At 35.9% G+C, this 22805-nt stretch overlaps 1 protein-coding gene across 2 annotated transcripts in view; it reads right to left on the bottom strand.

Annotated features, from left to right (window-relative positions):
• LOC145686714 (tRNA (uracil-5-)-methyltransferase homolog B-like) overlaps positions 1-22805 on the bottom strand; it is a 42099-nt gene that overhangs the window by 16936 nt on the left and 2358 nt on the right. For both annotated transcript variants that reach the window (XM_081760297.1, XM_081760296.1), the window contains exons 2-6: positions 22364-22514; positions 19603-19827; positions 13505-13675; positions 8920-9161; positions 2812-3026 (exon numbers count right to left, since the gene is read on the bottom strand). In XM_081760297.1, the coding sequence (XP_081616423.1) occupies positions 2812-3026; positions 8920-9161; positions 13505-13675; positions 19603-19827; positions 22364-22514 (1004 nt within the window). The remainder of the gene's footprint in view (positions 1-2811; positions 3027-8919; positions 9162-13504; positions 13676-19602; positions 19828-22363; positions 22515-22805) is intronic.

The following is a 22805-nucleotide window of genomic DNA, read 5'->3' as shown; positions in this document are numbered from 1 at the left end:
CATGCCGCGTCGTTTGTTTTGAATCGCTCTGCGTAGCTTTCTCAGGGTTTGGCAGTATGCTTCTGCATTGATAGTGGTTCCTCGTTGCATGAAGTCGACCAACAAAACACCATGCCTATCCCAAAACACCGACGCCATGATTTTGCGCTGGGACAGAGTCTGTTTGGCCTTCACCTTTACAGGCGAGTGTGTGTGTCTCCATTCCATGCTCTGTGTTTCGATTCGGGCGTGATATGCGAAACCCATGTTTCGTCTCCAATTAGGATCTGACTCAAGAAGCCATCACCTTCGTGATAACGAGTTAAGAACTTCATCGCACACTCAAATCTTTGGTTTTTGTGGTCCTCTGTTAGGAGTTTCGGGGCCCAACGGGAGCACGGTTTCCTAAACTTTAGGTGATCAGAAACAATTTTGTAAAACACTGATCTCGACACGTCAGGAAATTCGTTTGAGAGACCTGTTATTGTGAAGCGCCTGTTCTCTCGAACCCTCGCTTCAACTGAAGCCACCAAATCGTCTGTAATCGAAGAAGGGCGACCGGAACGGTCCTCATCATGGACGTTGTCACGGCCATTTTTGAATTCTCGTACCCACTTACGCACTTTGCTTGGACTCATAACAGTATCACCGTACACTTCGCAAATCTGTCGATGAATTTCTGCAGCAGACAGGTTTCTTGCTGACAAAAACAGTATCACTGAGCGAACCTCATACGCGGCGGGCGACTTGATAGTCTTAAACAATGTGAAAGCACAGAACACAACCGTACAGGTCAGCTACAGAGCTGAAACTGAGCACAGTTGTTCCCGAGGTATGCCGGTACACGATGCACACGCTCGTTGCGGTATGCGCGCGAACTACTAGTGTCTACAACAAAACGGACCTTACTTAAAAAACACGCCTAGTATATATATGTATGTGTGTGTGTGTGTGAGAGAGAGAGAGAAAAAATGTGTGTAGACTCATGTTTTACTGAGATTCACTTTTTGATTAATTGTATTATTATTATTATTATTATTATTATTATTATTATTATTATTATTATTATTATTATATTAAGTATTGATATCGATATATTCCAAACTTAATAGTACTCAATAGTTGTACTGCGTATTGTAATAGGAGCTATAGCTCTGTTACAGATGAATGATAACTAAATAAATAATCAAAATAACACGAACTTGGACAAAAACAGAGCTGACGTAATCTTTCCGTTTTACTTTATCTTCCTCCCCTCTTTTGTGATCTTTTCTCGTGGCTATATGCCTAGGGTAAGGAGTCTTCGTCACAGGAGATTCGGATTAGATTTCCTGCGAGAACCCATGTGATTCGGATTTCATGTTAAGATGTAGGTCCAAGTCTCATGCAGTCTCGACACTGAAAAACACTCTAATCCTATCTATCCAATCTCTTTTGTGATAGCAGAAATAGTGAGAAAAAAGGATTTTTTCCCGCATGATCGATATACCTGAATAGCAGCTAAGAATAGGACAGGAAAGGAAGTGATAGTGTGACTTTATTACTGGAGTCATGGCCCAATTAAATAAATAAAATTTACCACATATATTGTATTAATAACAGTCCTATTGAAAGAGTTGCGACATATAAAGACCTCGGAATAGTATTCGATGAGACACTCAAATTCGCTGATCAGCAGGGCCGTACGCAGGGGATGTGTCCTGGGGGTCCGGACCCCCCCCCCCCCGAAATCACGACTTTCTGTAAATGTAGTCTACTTTTAGGGGCAATTTTAGAAATTTTCATATAATTTAGCCTCAAAGTGTATTTGGACCCCCCCCGAAACGCTTTAGACCCCTCCCGAAATAAATTCCTGCGTACGTCCCTGCTGATCAGATCATCTTAATTGTTAAGAGTGCTACGAGAATACTGAGTATTCGTTAGAAATTTACTGAAATTCGCGATCTCAAATCACTCAATAGTTTCTTCAAAGCTTTTGTTTCTTCTAAAATTGAATATTGCTCACCGATATGGAATATGATCTGTGCTTCAAATTCGTCCTGTTTTGATTTTGTTCTTAACAAAACACAACTCCTAACCAAACTTGATATACTCTGTTTGCTCGACGCAAGGTGGCAGACTTGCTACTTCTCCATAAAATTATCAATGGAAAAACTCACTCCGAATTATTGGTATCTATTCTCAATTTTAGTGTACCTTCTCGCCGAAACTCGTAGTCATATGTTACTAACATATTTACACCCAAACTATGAATTATACAACGTTCTTTAAACTTCAGGCTGGCATCACTGTACAATAGTTTATAGTCTTATATTGATATTTTTGACTCTGAATATCGTTTTAGGAACAAATTAAAGTCTCCATAAATGAGGTACATATTATATACGTTTTTGTTGTTGTTGTTGTTTCTTATATATTTTGTTACCTTGTTTCAGTGTTAAATAAATAAATAAATAAATGGATGGATGGATGGATGGACATACATACATATAGTGGCGGAACCAGGATATGATCAAGGGAGGGGCTAAACCATAGTTTGCCCTTTTATCCAGTGTAAAGCAGGATTGAAACCCATTTTATCCAGTGTAAACCTGAGCCTCAAGGGGGGCTATAGCCCCTAAAGCCCCCCCTTGGATCCGCCACTGCATACATACATACATACATACATACAATACATTACATAACATAACATAAATACATACATAAATAATAAGTAAACAAATATAAACGAAACAAAAGTACTATTCACCCTGAAGCAGAAGAATTACTCTAATAGCAAGATTAAGCAGAGAGAATTTCGGCGTATACCCTCGACTACATCCCTGCACCTACCTGTTCCGCAACATATGTCCAAAAGAGTACTTATAGGCGTAACTTGCGCTAATTCTATTACAACCTGATACAACACCTCAGCAGCTTTTGTATTGATTTGGAAAAATGAATCTGGTGATATCCTAAACTTCCTTCCGCTCAGTTCTTCCACCAGATATGGCTCTCCATGCAGAAGTTGGAATGGCGCTTGGTCATTGGTACATCTTGTATGTGGGCTGAAAAATAATATCAGTATTCAGTAACCTCTACAAAGCATGTAAAGCTATAACACAATAAATTTAGTAAGTAGAAAATGAGATGAAATGAAAATCTTTTAGTATAACGTCCAACGATTATGCCCTTAGGCTAAGGGAGACAATGATTACGGCAAAAGAATGATGATAAATGAAATATTTTGTGTAACGTCCCACAATTATGCACAGAGGCTAAGGGAGATGTGATGATGAGAAATGAATGAAATGATGGAATGAAGAAAGTGGGAGGAAACGGGAGAACCCTGAGAAAACCCACGCACATAGTGCTTGTCCACCAGAAAGCTCACTTGGTGCGAGCCGGGATCGATCCAGGGACCCCGCGCACCAGACGTAAACGCTCTACCACTAAGCCACCGCGGTCCCGCAAATGAATGGTAATGGAAGAATTGGTGGAATGAAAAAGTGGGAGGAAAGAGGAGTACCCCGAAAAAACCCACGGATACGATGATGAATAAGTCGAAAATGGGATTTGCAACAGTGTAAGAAAGAGAAAAAAAGGGTTAACGTACATAAAAACCCAACTACTTGGCATAACAGTCTTTTGTGGACCAGAGCCGCTTCAACGCCATCTGTTAGCGACCGGCGGAATTTACATCCAGCCTAGCGACAAACACGTGGTCAGCGCGCTGCGTCGCTGTCTCCAACAGGCGCATCAGGAACTTTCTAGACCTAGTGGCCGTCAGGTCTTTTAGTCACGTGACTCCCCATCTTGCCTCACGACGCTGAGTGGACGCCGAAAATTGGGAAGCACCGGCCGGGAATACTATACAATAATATATATATATATATATATATATATATATATATATATATATATATATATATATATATATATATATATATATATATATATATATAAACGTTTGTTAAAGCGGTATCGCATCGCAGTTAGTACTCAAAACCTTAGAACTGCAATGTAAAGGAAATTATCTCAAAATAGGACATGTATCATCATATTTTATTAATGAAATAAGCTATTTTTGCAACAATCATCTTTTATAACCGCGGTTCTTTTTCTACCTTACAAAAGTTAAATCTCAGTGATGAAGTTGACCACACATTTCTCTTTAGGATTTATTTGATTCTTAATAATGTGTACTAACCCACTATGACTTACCTCTGGTCCGCAGGTTTTCTCGGGACACTTCCGTTTCCTCCCACAATCTCATTCCACCAATTCTTTTATCGTCATCACTCACTTACTTTAATCATCCATCTCGCTTAGCCTAAAGGGCAAATCCTAAGCGTGGGACGTTAAACTGAAAGATTTCATTTCATTTTCAATCCAGTTGAGTTGAGTTGATTTTGGGTTTAACGTCCCGTTCGGCAGCGAGGCTATATGAGACGTGGACCTACTGATTAACGTGGAATCCGAACCACATGAGCTCCCGCCGGGAATCGAACCCGGACCTCCCACGCCAAAGGCGCGTATGCTAACCGCTTAGCCACGGAGGAGCTCCATTTTCAATCCAGTATGAACTAACAGCATATTGTTGGAGACTGGCTGTAGAATTGATGACAAAGAGACCATGTGCATTTCGACGTTTTATAGCACATGGAAATAAAGCGCCTCAACGGGCTTTCGAAACACAAGGCCTCAGCTTAATTTTGGGAAACCAGATAATTAGCGAAAACACGAGACTGTAATAGTACTCCTTTTTTATCCTATTATTTCAATCTTTGGGGTAAGGAGTTCATAAATGACACATTTGCATGGTTTTTCATAGCATTGGCTCAGAAATGAAGGGTAAGGAGAAAAAAGAAGGAATGTAACAAAACTGCATTTTCGAGAAAACGGCGTTTTTATATTTTAAACCGCGTAAAAAAGAATAGGGTAGTGAAATCTTTTGCCCCTTTTTACATGGACATTACGACATCTACGCATGCATAGCAGATACTGTCAAATAGTACCAAGAGTCACCAACTGATAGGACAAAGCATCCGTTAAAGCACACACATGGACATTCCCTGTTTTTTTCTCCCTTATCCCTTCAAATATTCTTTCGCCGTGTTCCCTTGATTTTCATGGCGAAAGAACTGTTTTTGAAATAGCGAAAATAAAGTACTGTTAGGTTTTGGAATGGCGAAAGAAAAATACTGTTAGGTTTAGAAATGGCGAAAGAAAAGTTCTGTTAGGTTTTGTAGTGGAGAAAGAAAAGTTCTGTTAGATTTTGAAATGGCGAAAGAAAGGAATGTTCGGTTTTGAATGGCGACAGAAAACTACTGTTTACTTTTGAAATGGCGGAAGACAAGTACTGTTCGGTTTTGAAATGGCGAAAGAGAAGTACTCTTCAGGTTTGAAATGGCGAAAGAAAAGTACTGTTTAGTTACGAAATGGCGAAAGAAAAGTACTGTTCGGTTTTGAAATGGCGAAAGAGAAGTATCTTCGAGTTTGAAACGGCGAAAGAAAAGTACTGTTTGGTTGTGAAATGGAGAAAGAAAAGTACTCTTTAGTTTAAAAGTTTTAAAAAATGAAAAAATCCAGACATGATTTGGGTACAATATCAGTTGAAAATTCATATTTGTGTAAAATTTAGTTATTATGTTTTTATCATAAAAATATGTTTCCTTTGAGGGCTACGTAATGCCGATTCCCGTTTCTTGATGCCATTATAGATTAATAAATAACTCCACATGAACACATTGAAAACCAGATACCATCTTGGGCAATTTGTAGAAGGACAAAGATAGCATTTGCTGTTCATTATCATATATGTTAGTTATATACAAAAATGATTTATTTTTGTTGTTTCATGTTAAACGTAAAACAGTAAAATAAATAAATAATTTTCATTTCCATTGCTGCCGAAAATGTTATACAAAAATTATAAATTCACGATGCAAATTTAAATGTTTCACAAATTGCTACGCAAAAAACAAAATCTAAAAAATGTGATATATATATATAAACAAGATCTCCACAAACTTTCAGTGACAGTGAACAACTGGTGTGTATATTAATCCATAGACCCTAACAGATCACACAAGAATATCAAGTAGACAGATACATCATTTAAACAGCAATCTACATTAAAGAAAATGCACGAGAACACTTTAATTTTGCGTCTAATTGCATTTTAAAAAGTTATCAAGAATATACCGGAATCGTTAGCCTATTAAAACTAGACGGATATGACTAAGAATTTTATTATTATTATTATTATTATTATTATTATTATTATTATTATTATTATTATTATTATTATTATTATTATTATTATTAACATATACTTACTTTGATTTTCTATGAAATATCAAATGGACATTAATGGCTCTATACTATGACCTTGAAGGATGACGTCTCTCGGCGAGTACATTATTCGGGGAAGGAAGGAAGCGGTCTGGAACATCTATGTTAGGTACCATTCCAGCATGTGCCTGGTGTGAATGAGGAAAACTCGGGAAAACCTCAATTACGACAGCTGGCCTGAAAAAGTTGTTGCACTTTTTCAACCGAGTGTTCCCACCGGGAATCTAACCGACTATGCGGGGCTATTCAAATTTCAAAATCCTAACACGACTTACTTAAAGGTAGGTATTTACTGAAAGGGAGTCCTTTTTCATTACTTCAGTACACAATATCTGATGAATGTTTGTACTCTCAAATATTTAGATAATACAGGAACAGAATGATCAATATATTTGGTATCTCTTTCATGTTCTTTGGTTCTGAAATGTACGTTTCTTCTCGTTATAGCAAAATAGGTCTGAGAATAATTGCAACTGCCTTGAACATATGTTTTATTATAAATCTTTCAGTTGAACGTCCCACAATTATACTCTTTAGGCTCGATGATTAATGCAAGAGAATAAGATGGAATGAAAAATGATGGAAGAATTTGATGGAATGAAAATGTGGAAGGAAACGGGAATAGATACGATGTTGTCCACCACAAACTTACTTGGATGGAGATCAAACCAGAAACCTCACACAACAGAGATAAGGGATCTACCACTGAGCCATCGTGCTTTCTTACCTGCTGCATTCAAGTGATTAACAAACTTTTATAACTTGTGAAGTGCGAACGTGAAATAAAAGCAAGGATAGGAATGGTGAAAGAAGCCTTTTGGAGGAAGAAAAGTCTGTTTTGTGGGACCTTGAATAAAGAGTTGAGAAAAAGACTCATAAAATGCTTCGTGTGGAGTGTTGTACTGTATGGGGCGGAAACGTGGACATTACGTAAAGGTGACGAAAATCGACTGGAAGCCTTCGAAATGTGGGTGTGGAGAAGAATGGAAAGAATTAGTTGGGTCGAGCGGAAAACGAATGAGAGAGTGTTACAAATGATGGGTGAGAAAAGAACACTTTTAGACATTATTAGGAAGAGGAAGAGAAACTGGTTGGGACATTGCCTACGAAGAGATTGTATCATGAGGAACGTCCTAGAAGGTATGGTGGCGGGAAAGAGAGGGAGGGGGCGAAGGAGACTACAATTAATGGATGATATTAAAACAGAAAGATCATACGCGAAGATGAAGAGGTTAGCGGAGGACCGTGGAGCATGGAAGCTTCTCAGCTGCAGCAAGTGACCTACCAATAAAGGCAGAATACCTATGATGATGATGATGATAACTTGTGAAATTTTTTGAGTGGTGTTGGTAAGTCAAGCTGCTTTGATGCCATGTTTGGTAAAGGTAAGGTACCATTGTTTTATTTTAGAGGAGACTTTTACGGTAGGTAAGCAAATATTTCACCTGATAAATTCAACAAATACTTTTTTCTGTTCCAAAACTAGAATTGACTTGGAACTTCTCATTCTTGTTGTATGTCGAGACATACAATATTAGTGGAACCTGAGATTGGAGCAATTGTTTTCTTCACATATAGCGTCTGAAATATTATTACTGTAATACATATTCAGTTTGTTGTAATGCAATGTTCAACACTGTACTTTTTAAAATTTCTGATAGCCTTGAGTTTTTATTCTGTTTTGCTTGTAACTTGCAGCCACTTCTATATTATATCCCTGTAAAGGTTATATGGTCAATAGAACGCACCAAACTGTCATCCATCTCATCTCATTTCCGATTTGAAAAAAACTCCAAACCATGATATCTAGTGGTGGACAGCATCTGAAACTATGTGAATATCTGATTTTTTTTTTCCCACGGTTTTTCCATTTCCTCAACACTCTCTTCGTTTCATCAATATTTCATTATCATTAATTTATATTTATCCAGCGTCCTTTATCACACGACATAAGCGTGGGGACGTTCGATTTTTAGACACGAGTTTCTGTGATTGATCGCTTCACCACTCACTTCAGCGATCAAGGTTGCAGGGCGATCATTGTCTTAGCAAGTTTGAATGGAAAACGTATTTAGAACATGGCTGGATCGACATATCTATGCTATTTTCTTTTCAAGGATTACCATAAATATAACGAGGATGCAATAGTTGTGTCATCGTAAACCATTAAATACATGATTACCAAACATTTGATACAAGGCAGAGACTGACTAACGCTTGAAACTTGTTCACACATTTTTGAAAAAAATGAAAATGAAATGAACTTTTTTAGTTTTACGTCCCACGATTATGATGTGTGGGCTAAAGGAGACTGTGATGATGAGAAACGAATGAAATAGTGGAATGAAGAAAGTGGGAGGAAACGGGAGAACCCCAAGGAAACTTACGCACATGGTATTTGTCCACCACACAGCCCACTTGGCGCGAGCTGGGATCGAACCAGGAACCCCACGCAACAGAGATGAATGCTCTACCACTGAGCCACCGCGGTCCTTTAACACACTTTTGTCAAATATTGGCTAATAAGCGCGGAACGTTACATTAAAAACTTCATTTTCTCCCTTAACAAAGTAAGTTCTTCGAAAATAGAAACAATGTATTTACCATGCCTGAAAATATAATGAATCCAGTTCGCATTCTTTTCCTTCTCCGTAAACGAAAAATTCCCGTAGCTTTTCCTGTTCTTCTGTGATCATTTCTTTCGGCAGTTTTCCTGGGTGGAACACAATCACAGCCATCACTTTACCGTTCTCTGTGGAGCGAACAATCATATTCCTCCAGTGGCCTTCCGCGTGAAAATCATGACTAGCTGCAAACGGGGAGGCTCGAATGTACTTCTCGTATATCTGGGGAGAAAGAAAATAATTAAAGTAAATTAATGAATATATGTAAGAGAGAGAGAGAGAGAGAGAGAGAGAAAGAGAGGTTAATAAGGAAGTTGATCAGTATGAAAAGCAGATTATGACGAGGCTACAGCTGTGAACCGAAAAATATTTCGGAATGTTATTAGGTAGAAAAAGAAACAAGAAAAAAAAAGAAAGGAAAACAAATGAGAATAAAGACATAATGTTATTACTTTTTTTGTGATAAATTAAATAAAAGAAATCTGGAGGAAGGAGTACGTTTGGCAACTTATCTTCCTCTTTGTACCCGATAATCGTCTATTGTTTTCTTAGATTTATGGCCTGTTGAGAAAGGACAGAGCCGTAAATCAGAGCCGTGTTCCATAGATTTCTAAGAAATGAGGTTCTCTTGTTGTAAAACTGTTTATACAAAGACTATGCACTGACTAGACCGATCGAACTCTGGTCTCCGCTCAGCTTACTGAGCTTAGCCGAGTTCGAATTGCGGTCAACCATTTTTTCACTTCTTGTATTTCGCATCTATAGAGGAATTGGTAGGACATAACATCAAGTTATTTCCTCATTTTATCAGACGTAATAATACTACATATTATATTTTGTTAAATTTGGCCTTTTGTTCCCTCTGCTTTTATGCGTTGAAAACACTTCTGTCCGAATGTGGAACTTCATGCCTTTTTTGTTCGTAGGCATTTTTGCTTAATAGGAAAGCAAATGTTCCCCGGGTTTAAGTATAACTCTTTCATGCAAAGAGTCGTTCCTTTCGTGACTCCTTTACATTGCTGTTAATTAGAAATACTAGCAACGAAAAAAGAAACGAATTCAGTCAAAAAGACTGTCACAATGCTGTCGGATCGTCGAAACTTTAGACAGCATTCTTTGGCACAATCGTAACTGCCCATTTGTACTAATACCTGTTTCTATCCTTTAAAATAAATAAATAAATAAATCTACCCTCCCAAATAACAACTAAAACTTGGAATATATAGAAAAGATTACATGTTGTCAATTACTAGATATTCCCTTTTCCCATATTTTTAAAAATTATTATTCCTAAAATATAACTCTTTTAAATCTATTAAGAGGGCACAGTGGCACAACGCTCACCTCTGGTGAGAGGTCCCTGGTTTGCTTACAGGCCATAGAGTTATGGTAGTGAACATCGTGTTCATGGGTCTCATCGAGGCACTCCCGATTTCTCCCACACTCCCATACCACCAATTCTTTCAGAATCATTCCTTTCCGTTAGCCTAGAGAACATAATCGTGGGACGTAAAACTTAGAAAATTTTATTTCATTTCATTTTTTCTTCTTTAGCTTACAAAGAAATTGTATCCTTTAAGTGGTCTCAAGTTTTCTACGCTACGACTAATCTCAATTTGTCTGTAGTAACGCACACACAACTCATTGAATATCCGGTCTTTCACGAATAGTTGCATTATGTCATAGACATTTTCAGCTACTATTCATGGATTTCAATGGATGTATTTACAAAGTGCAAATGGAACTTTGGTACGTAGAAATCTTTATTTACCTTATTTTACTTTGGACTGCACTAGAAAGATTTTTGGTATGAGAAAGGAACTATGTAACATACTGAAAAGAACATTTTCTTTCCCCAATTTACATAGCGGACACTTTTAGTGTTGCAAAAAAGAAGTTTAAAATTATTACAATGCGGTGAATAGTAGCCTTTTTGCTTTTTCTCTTTAAGTTTCTCTCTTTAAGAAACTTATACATGATCCAACAAGTAAGTGTTACGATAGGGGAAGAACTGACGAAAGAGAGTGCAATTGGAAGGGGAGTTCGACAAGGATGCTGCCTCTCGCCAACACTATTTAATGTCTATCTAGAAGAGATAGTGAAAAAGAGCCTACATGATGATGATGGCATTTCGGTAGGAGGTAGAATGATTAGATGCATAAGATTTGCAGACGATATGGCGCTTGTTGCAGAATCTGAAAAGAAAATCAATAAAATGTTAGAAAAAATGAGAAAGGGCTTTGAAGAATATGGGATGAAAATAATTGTTAGAAAGACAAAAGCCATGGTGATTGGAACGAAGGGGTCTGAGTCAAATATAAAAGTAGGAGGGGAGAAAATAGAACAAGTGAATAGTTTTCGATATCTGGGTAGTATTCTTAGTAATGACATGAAATGCGAAAGTGAAATAAAAGCAAGGATAGGAATGGCGAAAGAAGCCTTTAAAAGAAAGAAAATTCTGTTTTGTGGGACCTTGAAGAGGAAGAGAAACTGGTTGGGACATTGCCTACGAAGAGATTGTATCATGAGGGACGTCCTAGAAGGTATGGTGGCGGGAAAGAGAGGAAGGGGGCGAAGAAGACTACAATTAATGGATGATATTAAAACAGAAAGATCATACGCGAAGACGAAGAGGTTAGCGGAGGACCGTGGAGCATGGAAGCTTCTCAGCTGCGGCAAGTGACCTGCCAATAAAGGCAGAATACCTATGATGATGATGATGACTTTAAGTTTAAAATTGTCCATAAGATCTTATATTATGTTTCCCGCTTTTGCTTTCAGATTATTTACAATAAATCATTTTGTTCTTTGTTTTCGATGTAAGAATTTGATTTATAATATGAGAGACCTGAAACACCGAAAAACATATTTATCCGATACATCTTTGCATTATTTTGCCAGAAAGGTGCCACATTATTCCATCACGAACGAATATTTCGTACATTGTTATAATCAACCATTTCAGTCATTATCTTCTTATTTAACTAAGTAAGTTTAAACGCACACAAAATGCATGACGTAATATGTGATGTGCATATTCTATATTTAGAATTGTTTGTTTGTACAATTAGAACGGGCCTCAACTGCTGATACAACTGGACATAAAAAGAAAGTGTGCTCGTCATTCGGATACAACTGGACATAAAAAGGAAATGTGGTAATCATGCGGATACAACTGGACATAAATAGGAAGTGTGCTAGTCATGTGGATACAACTGGACATAAAAAGGAAATGTGCTAGTCATGTGGATACAACTGGACATAAAAAGAATGTGTGCTAGTCATGTGGATACAATTGGACAAAAAGGAAGTGTGCTAGTCATGTGGATACAACTGGATATAAAAAGAATATGTGCTAGTCATGTCGATACAACTGGACATAAAAAGGAAGTGTGCTGGATACAACTGGACATAAAAAGGAAGTGTGCAAGTCATGCGGATACAACTGGACATAAAAAGGAAATGTGGTAATCATGTGGATACAACTGGACAAAAAGAATGTGTGCTAGTCATGCGGATACAATTGGACAAAAAGGAAGTGTGCTAGTCATGTGGATACAACTGGATATAAAAAGAATATGTGCTAGTCATGTGGATACAATTGGACAAAAAGGAAGTGTGCTAGTCATGTGGATACAACTGGATATAAAAAGAATATGTGCTAGTCATGTCGATACAACTGGACATAAAAAGGAAGTGTGCTGGATACAACTGGACATAAAAAGGAAGTGTGCAAGTAATGCGGATACAACTGGACATAAAAAGGAAATGTGCTAGTCATGTGGATACAACTGGACATAAAAAGAATGTGTGCTAGTCATGTGGATACAATTGGACAAAAAGGAAGTGTGCTAGTCATGTGGATACAACTGGATATAAAAAGAATATGTGCTAGTCATGTCGATACAACTGGACATAAAAAGGAAGTGTGCTGGATACAACTGGACATAAAAAGGAAGTGTGCAAGTCATGCGGATACAACTGGACATAAAAAGGAAATGTGGTAATCATGTGGATACAACTGGACATAAAAAGAATGTGTGCTAGTCATGCGGATACAATTGGACAAAAAGGAAGTGTGCTAGTCATGTGGATACAACTGGACATAAAAAGGAAGTGTTCTGGATACAACTGGACATAAAAGGAAGTGTGCAAGTCATGCGGATACAACTGGACATAAAAAGGAAGTGTGCTAGTCATGTGGATACAACTGGACATAAAAAAAGAAAATGTGCTAGTCATGCGGATACAACTGGACATAAAAAGAAAGTGTGCTCGTCATGCGGATACAACTGGATATTAAAAGGAAGTGTACTAGTCATGAGCTTGCTCGATGTTCCTTTCTCTTAAACGTCAATGAATTATCCTAAAGTACAAAGTAGGAGATACGCAAATTATATTGTTAGTACTATTCTAGATAAGTTTATATCATTCTGGCAAAAGAAAAACAATTATTCTATGTAAGTATGTTCATAACTTGAAAACACCAACAATTGTACGTAATTCACTATCAACTACTAACTTCCAAAGAAACAATTTACACGTTAATAAAAAGGTACACTTACTCTTGCCAATTTTTTATGACTTTCGCGCATATTGACGAGATAGTCCGGACGTACACAAACGACTTCTCCCTCTGCTGGACTTCCAACAAAGAAACCGACTGTTTTGGGATTCCCATCGACTCCTGTTCGAATACTGAATTCATCCTTATTACGGTAAGCATCTGTTACAGGCTGTTTTAGGGAAGACAGAAAGAAAAAGTACACAATTAGTTTATATCAGTATAAATTGAAAAATACTTTTGTTGAGGAAAGTATTGATGTTTATTAAGCGCGTCGCAAGTGTTGATATAAACATGTTTAAAAAATCAAATTACTATATATAATGATCTTAGAAGCTAAGAGTAAAATCTGAAAATAAATTATATATTTAATGTGATGTTTTAAGTAGTTACGACGATATAGTTTTTTTTGATAAGTTCTTTTAGACGAGAACTATAGAGTTCAAAATCTTTTGTCGTCACGAATCCTGTCGAGGAATTTGAAACTTAAAATACAGGGTGGCCCAAAAGTAGGTATACAGTACCGTACTGATCAGCTCATTGCATTTTATATCATTTCTTATTGTTATCCATCAGGTAGACTTAGTTCCTTTATTATTTGTTCCTAATGTCTTTTTACTTATACCATAAGCTCGGAACAGCTGAAGCAAATAAACCCATAAACTAAAATGTTATACTTGATCAATGCAGGCGTGTATACCTACTTTTGGGCCACCCTGTACAGTATATAAAACGATAATCATGCTTGTTGTTCAGTATTGTTGCGAAACATGGTCGCTTACTCTGAGGGAAGAAGACAGGCTGAAAGTATTTGAGAATAAAATTCTAAGACGAATATTCGGACCCAAGAGAAAAGGGAATAAGGAATGGCGGAAACTTTATAACGAGGCACAGCATAGTTATACCACTTACCAAACACTGTTAGGGTTATTAAGTCTACAAGGCTCAGGAGGACAGGTCATGTCGCCAGAATGAAAGGAAGTAGGAACACTTTGATAGTTTAAACTGGAAATCATATCGGAAAACGACCATTAGGAAGACTTAGACGCAGATAAGAGGACAATATGAAGATGGATCTCGCAGAAATAAGAGTACAAAGTAGAAACTGGATCCAGTTGACTAGGAATAGAAGTCAATGAAGAGCTTTTGTGAACGCAGCATTAAACCTCCGGGTTCCATAGGCCATAGAGTGAGTTAGATACATAGAGGATTGTTCTTTGCTTCTACGCATCTACATGCTTACCTCAACACTTACAAGCATCAATAGGGTTAACGAACATTCATGCTTTCCTCAACAACTTTATAATAACTAAACGTTGTGTATATATATATATCTTAATACGTATAATTTAGATAGATGATCGTTTTAACAAATATAATTTTATTCACGCGATTTCCCCTACATATTTGCAATACTATATATACATGGTGTGATCAAAAAATACAGTGAATGTAATTGCACAGTGCCATCTATCGGTGTTGTATCCATTTCAACTAGTAAACCCGGCAGCCTAAATCTTTGGTATAATGCCTGTTGTTCTGTATGGTTGCGAAACATGGTCCCTTACTCTGAGGGAAGAACATAGACTGAAAGGATTTGAGAACAAGATCCTGAGACGAATATTCGGACCCAAGAGGAACGGGAATGGGGAATGGCGGAAACTTCATAACGAGGAACTACATAATTTATATGGTTTACCCAACATTGTTAGGGTCGTGAAGTCTAGGAGGCTTAGGTGGGCGGATCATGTAGCTAGAATGGAAGAAAGTAGAAACGCTTTCCAAGTCTTAACTGGAGGACCAATCGGAAAACGACCATTAGGAAGACCTAGGCGCAGATGGGAGGATAATATTAAGATGGATCTCGCAGAGACAGGAATACAAAGTAGAAACTGGATCCTATTGGCTAAGGATAGAAGTCAGTGGAGAGCTTTTGAGAACGCGGCATTGAACCTCCGGGTTCCATAAGCCATAGAGTTAGTTTAGTCAGTGTCGAGTTTGAACGAATTTTGACATGTTAGTTGGCTTCCAGAGGCAGAAGAGTGAGAAAACGTGTTAAGAGTGTCTGTCATGCGCCAACATTAAGCTTTGTTCTAAGCTGCAGTGCCAAAGAAGCTCACGAAATGTCAAAATCAGTTTATGGCGATGAAACAGTGGTATTGAAAACTGTTTAAAAGTGGTATGAGTGATTCAAAATCGGCAAGGAGTCGGTTGAAAACGAGCAACGATCGACACGTCCTTCGACGTCAAAAGGAGATGAAAACGTGAAAAAAGTGGCACAAATGATTTGTTCAAAAGAGCGAGTGACTATTCGAGAGCTTTCCGAAGAACTAAACATCTTGTACGGGTTTGTGAAAAGCATTTTAACCGCAGATTAAATAGGCAAATGGCTTCCTTCTTCACTACAAAAACGTGCCGTGCCACACCTTGCTTTTTGATCCGCAAGTTTTAGGACGAAAAATACACTTCTGTCTGTCCACATTCACTGTGATCTCCAGATACAGTATTACGCGACTTCTGTCTCCTTCCAAAAATTAAAACTGAGCTTAAAGGAAAACGTTTTGACACCATTCTAAACATTGAGAGGGCCACTACAGGGCAGATAAACTCCCTTCCAAAAGAAGCCTTCCAGTCATGGATTCAACGTTGGTATAAATGCATTGCTAGCCAAGGACAGTACTTTAAAGGAGATTAAATCAAGTTCCATGTACGCTTATTGCTTTGATGTACCGTATTTTTTGATTACACCTCGTCATTCAGTTTCCTTGGACTTCTTGACTTTTAAGTAAATTTTCAATGACCCGAACGAGATTTACAAATAATGTAAACATTGTTGTATGTAGTAATGTTTCCAAATGAAAAAAAAAAAATGTAAATGAAATTACTTTGTTTCAAATACTCTCTCCTCTCGTCAATTATCTAGGTTTATTTGTTTGGAATTTAACGTTCCGTTTTACCACCAAGTGCACACTTTTTCTCACACTCAGAAGATAGGTGATTTCTTTGAAGAAGAAAAAAAAAATAGTGTTGTTTTATAGTCCTAACTTTGAAAAATAATGCCATAAACAGTAAAACCTGTCTTTAGCGGAATAGAATAAGACTCACAAAAAATTCCGTTAAAGATAGCTTTCTGGTTAACGAAGGTAGTTCTACGCTAAAATAAATAAATAAATAAATAAATAAATAAATAAATAAATAAATAAAACAATAACAAAATAAAAGACAAATCATAAATTTACATATAATGAACATACTGACTTCTGAGGTAAAATAAAATGATATACAGTCAGCGACAAAAGTTCTTTCTGTTTGATGAAATTATATTCGTAAATAAGTTTAGAATGAAAGGGCAATTTGAGTACAGTTTTGGGTGAATTAAAAATAATGTAATTTTTGTACGTTCAAGCCCTACCACCATTATTTCTAAACTAAATTTTACAAAACGGAAATAACTTTTATTACTGATTGTACATATTTTATTGAATTACAGCATTTACTTCTGCTACAAGATAATACATGCCACACTTGTAATGAACACAAAACACACAAAAGATATACTTCTTTCAAATGTTCTGCAGTTAAGTTGGTTACCTTAGACCAAGACACAAAACAGATGATACTTTCTTTCTTGCGGTCCCCCTGTTCTTTTGGCTCCCTTGTATTCTATATGGTTTACTGCGTGTACTGTATTCTGCTTCATGTTTTAAATGTTTTTAGATTAATTAGGAGATGAGTTACTGGTATTTGAAAATAACTCTAAGAAAATTGCATTTTATTCAAATCTCGTGATATCTAGAATTTTATATTGCTGAACAGGCTTGGTCGACTAAAGATTAAATGTATAAGTAAGATAACAAAAGAACGAAGATCTTTCCTCAGACAATGTAGTGTACATACATCTAACCTTTTACAGGATATCTAGAAAGTTTCTAAACATTGGATTCTGGAATTTGAAATTTTCCGTTAAAGGGCTTACTTTGAATTCCATTGTCCGCATAACTCAGTTTCGATTTAATGAAGGGAATGTAACATTTTTCACCCTTAAATTCAGGGACCGTGAATTATTTCAATCTAATAAAAAATTCGTTGAAGGCAGTTTTTACTGTATAAAAATCTTAAGAGATCCACAGTTACTTAATCTCCAAAGGTATAATAATTAAATAGATGACTGTTTTACAAATATAGTTTTATTTACATAATTAATTTATCTGTGTTGTAGATTCCTTTTCCCCCGATACTACGTCCACATTTTGACCTGTGAAAATGTGGACTTGGTTAGGAAAAGGGATTGAATATTAAGTGAATTGTGTGCATACTTGAATGAGTAAACTACAATAAATGGCTTACTTAAATGAGATTAAATTGATTATTCAGACAATATTTTGAATGTTCTGCTCTAGCCTTCTGCTAGTCTATATTGAAACTAAAGGCTCCATCATATCATAATATATAAATATATAACAGAGTGAGCATCATACCGGAAGGCTTTAGGTAAACCATTCATAGTTATCCATTCGAAAGGAATTGAAGCGTAGAAGCTCAAAGTCATTCTTAAGGCTGCAGACTACTAAATATTTTTGAAAACCTAATAATTTTTCTCTTGCCCGTTTCTCGTAAGTGAAAAGAGGTAATAAAATGTAACTTACCACAATAATAGATAATGTTATTCTACACCTGAAAATACAAATCGGAAGAATTTTCAGTGTTGCCATCCATAGAAATTACATTGTGACCAGAATTTGAATTACTCAAAAATCTAGGTAAAGGCAGAGACTAGAAAAATGAATTCAACGGTAATTGATGACTTATCATGCTGTCTATCCTTCTTGTTTACTACTTTTTAAATAATGTTTCTATTTATTTTGTAATGACTTATTTATTTTGTAAGAATTTATGTAAGGTTTATAAAATAAATCGAAATATTATTTAAAAAGTAGTAAACAAGAAGGATAGACAGCATGATAAGTCATCAATTACCGTTGAGTTTATTTTTCTAGTCGCTGCCTTTACCTAGATTTTTGAGTAATTCAAATTCTGGTCACACTGTTATTTCTATGGATGGCAACACTGAAAATTCTTTCGATCCGTATTTTCGGGTGTAGAATAGCATTATCTATTATTGTGGTAAGTTACATTTTATTACCTCTTTCCACTTACGAAAAACGGGCAAAAGAAAAATTATTAGTCTTTCAAAAATATTTAGTAGTCTGCCCCCTTAAGCAAAAAGAGACAACAGGATGCAAAACTTGATTTTGGTAGCATAATTTGGCTATAGCATAAAGCCATTTCCTATAACTAATTATCCAGAAACTTTTCATCCCTTTTTCTAATCATTATTATTATTTTTTTTTAATTAAGAAAAATAAAAATTACATCAAGCTTTTTTTTTTTTTTTTAAACAAAATTTTTGTATTTCAGGTCCTGTTTGGCCTAGACACATGAAATAAGAAACAGAATATAATAAAGCATTGGAAATTATATGATTGATGTACATTCAACGAGGGCAAAGAAATTAGAAAATGGTCCAAGAGTAATTCTTATTTTGTCCTGGCCCACAATGTATTATAAATTGGTTATCACTAATCTACTACACATGCATATGTGATCGAAACTGCACGGGTGGAATCGAATCAAGGATTTTCGTACAAAGAGTGACAATATTAAGAGTCTTCATCCCGGTGAAATTAAAATACCGCTAATTTTACAGTAATTATGTGATATCTTCAAATAGATAAAAGATAACCGAAATGTGGAACAAGAGCGTCCTAGACAATATTATTTTACATGAGAAACCGTTATCATGACTCACTTATCTGCTTTCGATTTCGAGGCATTTTGAAAATCGGCATTTACTTTCGCGTTTCTAAACAGCTGAAAACGGAAAGCCACTAGGTGACTTGTGATAACGGTACCTCACGCAAAATAATATTGTCTAGGGCGCTCTTGTTCCATATCAATTATCTTTTATCTATTGGAAGATATCACATAATTAATGTAAAATTAGCGATAGTTTAATTTCGCCGGGATGAAGACTCTTAACTACTTAGACATGACAAAAGTCATAAATTTCAAGTAAATAACAAAACTCTGAATACTAACCGATGGCTTAACTTTTTCCAGAAAGCACGGCATTCCATGTTTCAAGTTTCGTATTTTTGTTTTTTCATTCCGTAGATTCGTTACAAATAACTTGAGAACATCTTTGCAGTTTTTGAACTTAATCTTCAGTTGCTCTGGATAAGGAATATCATAAAGAGGGGTAATTGTCTGTGCGATGGCCTCATACTGATTTTCTTCAGTCACTACAATCCGTTTTCTTTCTGTCTGCAAAAAAATGAACAAGTATTTTTAACACCAAAAATACACACTCAGCACCAGAAGAGCACACCTCCTTCTATATTGTGATACCAATTTGAATGTAGTTTTCACTGACGTACTCCTCTCTGTATCCAAGAAAACTGTACTAAAACAGAAAAATTAATAATAAAAAAAAAAAGAGTTATTGATAAAGAAATGTTTAGGATAAAGGTATCCACTTTTGCTGACAACTGTACAAACAAGTATTTGCTAATAGACGCTACAGGATACATATTACTACATTAAAATTAAGTACTAACTCTGTATCCTAAAAGAATATTGTATTATATTATGTATGATACAATATTCTTTTGGGATACAAGGTTAGTATTTAATTTTAATTGAACAAAACATGTGTAATATATAACATATTGGCGAAATATAAAGTTAAGAATACACAGGGTGATAGACAATGGTTTGGCAAATGACACATTCTATCATTCCATATTTCGAGATAGATGATATTCGGATATCTGTAGCCAGGACCGCTCCAGAAGGTACCAAATAAAATAAAATTATAAAATAAATAAAAGAGGGAAATTTCCAAATTTATTCCAAATTTCCCTTTTTCTGTACATTATAAATTCGCGTGCATGGTACCAATTCAAAGATTGTTTTATTTTGAAGATAATGATACTCGGATATTTTCTTTGGGAACTTTTATTTTATATATTCTACTTTTTTCCCTATTTATATATGAAATTTGGTATTGTCAAACATTTTCTCTCGTAACTACCCTAGATATTGCAATGAAACTTAGCAACACATTACACATAGGTAGTATTTTAAAAATACATTATGTTGAGTACCTGTAACCAAGGCCGTTCTAGAGGGGGCACTAAGTTTCAAATAAATAATTTTTTGAAGGGAAATTTCCGATTTTACCCTAAATTTTCCTTCTTTCGTACATCATCCACACATGCGGTTTGGAAGTTTGTTTAATTCTGAAGCGAATGACGTATCAGCCATGATACTCGGATCACAAGTATTCAAGCAGTAACTACTTATTGAAAGTAAAAAATTTTCTCAAAAAAATACAAAAATCTAAAAGACTTAACTGAATTTGAAAAAATGTTTTCTTGTTTCTTTAAAGAATTAAAATTGAAACTTTTAAAAAATCTCTTTTTAGCTGCTAATTTGACACAAATAAATTATTTGCTGAGCAAAACAATATATTCACATTTAAAAATCTACATACGTGTGACAGTTTCGCCAACTAACATTTTGGTTCCATCAGACACTATCTGATGAAGCCAAAATGTTAGTTGGCGAAACTGTCACATGCATGTAGTTCTCTTAATGTGAATACACTGTTTTGCTCAGCAAATAGTTTGTTTGTGTTTAATTATATACAAAGCAAAGCTTTTACTTATGGAAAATATTATAATTGCCAATTTCGTTTCTTACAATATCTTTTATGATTAAAGGATTTTGTAACATTTGACAATCGTACTATACGCCACATATTCCACTAGATAAATAAGAAGAATTCAAGGGCTCTCCGATCTTCTTTTTTAATGGAACTATTTTCGTCGTTATGTGTGTGTAATTATCCAGGTGTAGTGTTGAGAAAATAGAACTTTAGTAACTTTCTTTTAAAGAAAGCGTTTGTAGGGTCTAGTGTCAAATTATGGCATTAAAAAGAAGTGCATTTATAATTAAGAATGTGTTTCCTTTTTAATGAAATTTTTTTTCGTTTGTATATATGTAATTATCCAAATGTTGGGTTGAGAGATCCTTCTCTAAGCGAAGCACTTTCAATTTGTAATTAATTGGCACATGGAGAAAGACGTTTTACTATTTGCTTGTACTAATGCGCGAATATGTACTGCAAATAAAGGGAATGTAGTCGCATTGCTTTCGGTCCCAGATTAGAAAATGAAATGAAATCTTTGAGTTTAACGTCCCATGGTTATGCCTGTTAGGCTAAAGGAGATGGTGATGATGAGTAATGAATGAAATGGTGGAATGAAGAAAGTGTGGGAAAACAGGAGAACCCCGAGAAAACCCACGCACACAGTATTTGTCCACCACAAAGTTCACTTGGCGGGGACTGGGATCGAACCCGGGACCCCAAGCGTCAAAGGTGAACGCTCTACCAGTGAGCCACCGCGGCCCGATCCCAGATTAGAGTTACCGGTACAGTTATAGCGAATTTGATCAAGTGTAATGAAAAACAAGATTGAAGAAAATAATTAATCACATTAAGATCATTATTTCAATCTAAGTATATTTTTCCAAGATTTTCTTTTTCTTTTTTCCACAATGAGAACAATTCGAACAATCCTGTTTAACCGGGATACAAAAGTACCGGATGTAAGGTGAGTTCTTTTTCTATGTTAAATATGAATCTTAGAGCATCTACATGTTTTTCTAAAATTATGATACATAACGCATAACCCTAATGAAAGGGAAACCTACGATAAAGTTTTTGAGTGGAATAATCGAATATATTACAGTATATCACTCATAAACCCTCACAAGAAAACTGAAAATACAATACCTTTTCTTCACCTTCTCCTGTAACAGATTCCAAGCTAACTTTAACTTCTTCTGTCTTTCCTGGCTTTTCTGTTTCCTCGTTGGCAATCCTTACGACACGTTCCTCAACATCCTCTTTATCTATCTCTTCTAATCTCTTTCCTCTGATGTAACTAACAAGAATAAAGAAAACATAAAAATCACTCGATTAATTTTATCGAATGAGTGCAAACTTCCCTAAGCTAACCCGACCATACTCTACTACACCCTTTTTAGGCGTTTATACTTATGGATGCGCAGCTGTGGCATGTGTTGTAAGGCTTACCCAATATTCATTTTATTTAAGATGTTGAAGCGCTTCTTAATGGAAGAGTACTATGCTACGTTAGTTAAGAGACATGTTACATGCAAAGAAGGGTTTCAACATATATATATATATATATTTCTTTATGGTAAAATTTCGA

Source organism: Thermobia domestica, chromosome 5, assembly GCF_964235325.1.
Source record: "Thermobia domestica chromosome 5, izTheDome1.hap1.1, whole genome shotgun sequence".
NCBI classification, from domain to species: domain Eukaryota; kingdom Metazoa; phylum Arthropoda; class Insecta; order Zygentoma; family Lepismatidae; genus Thermobia; species Thermobia domestica.
This window is presented reverse-complemented; position numbering and strand designations above follow the sequence as displayed.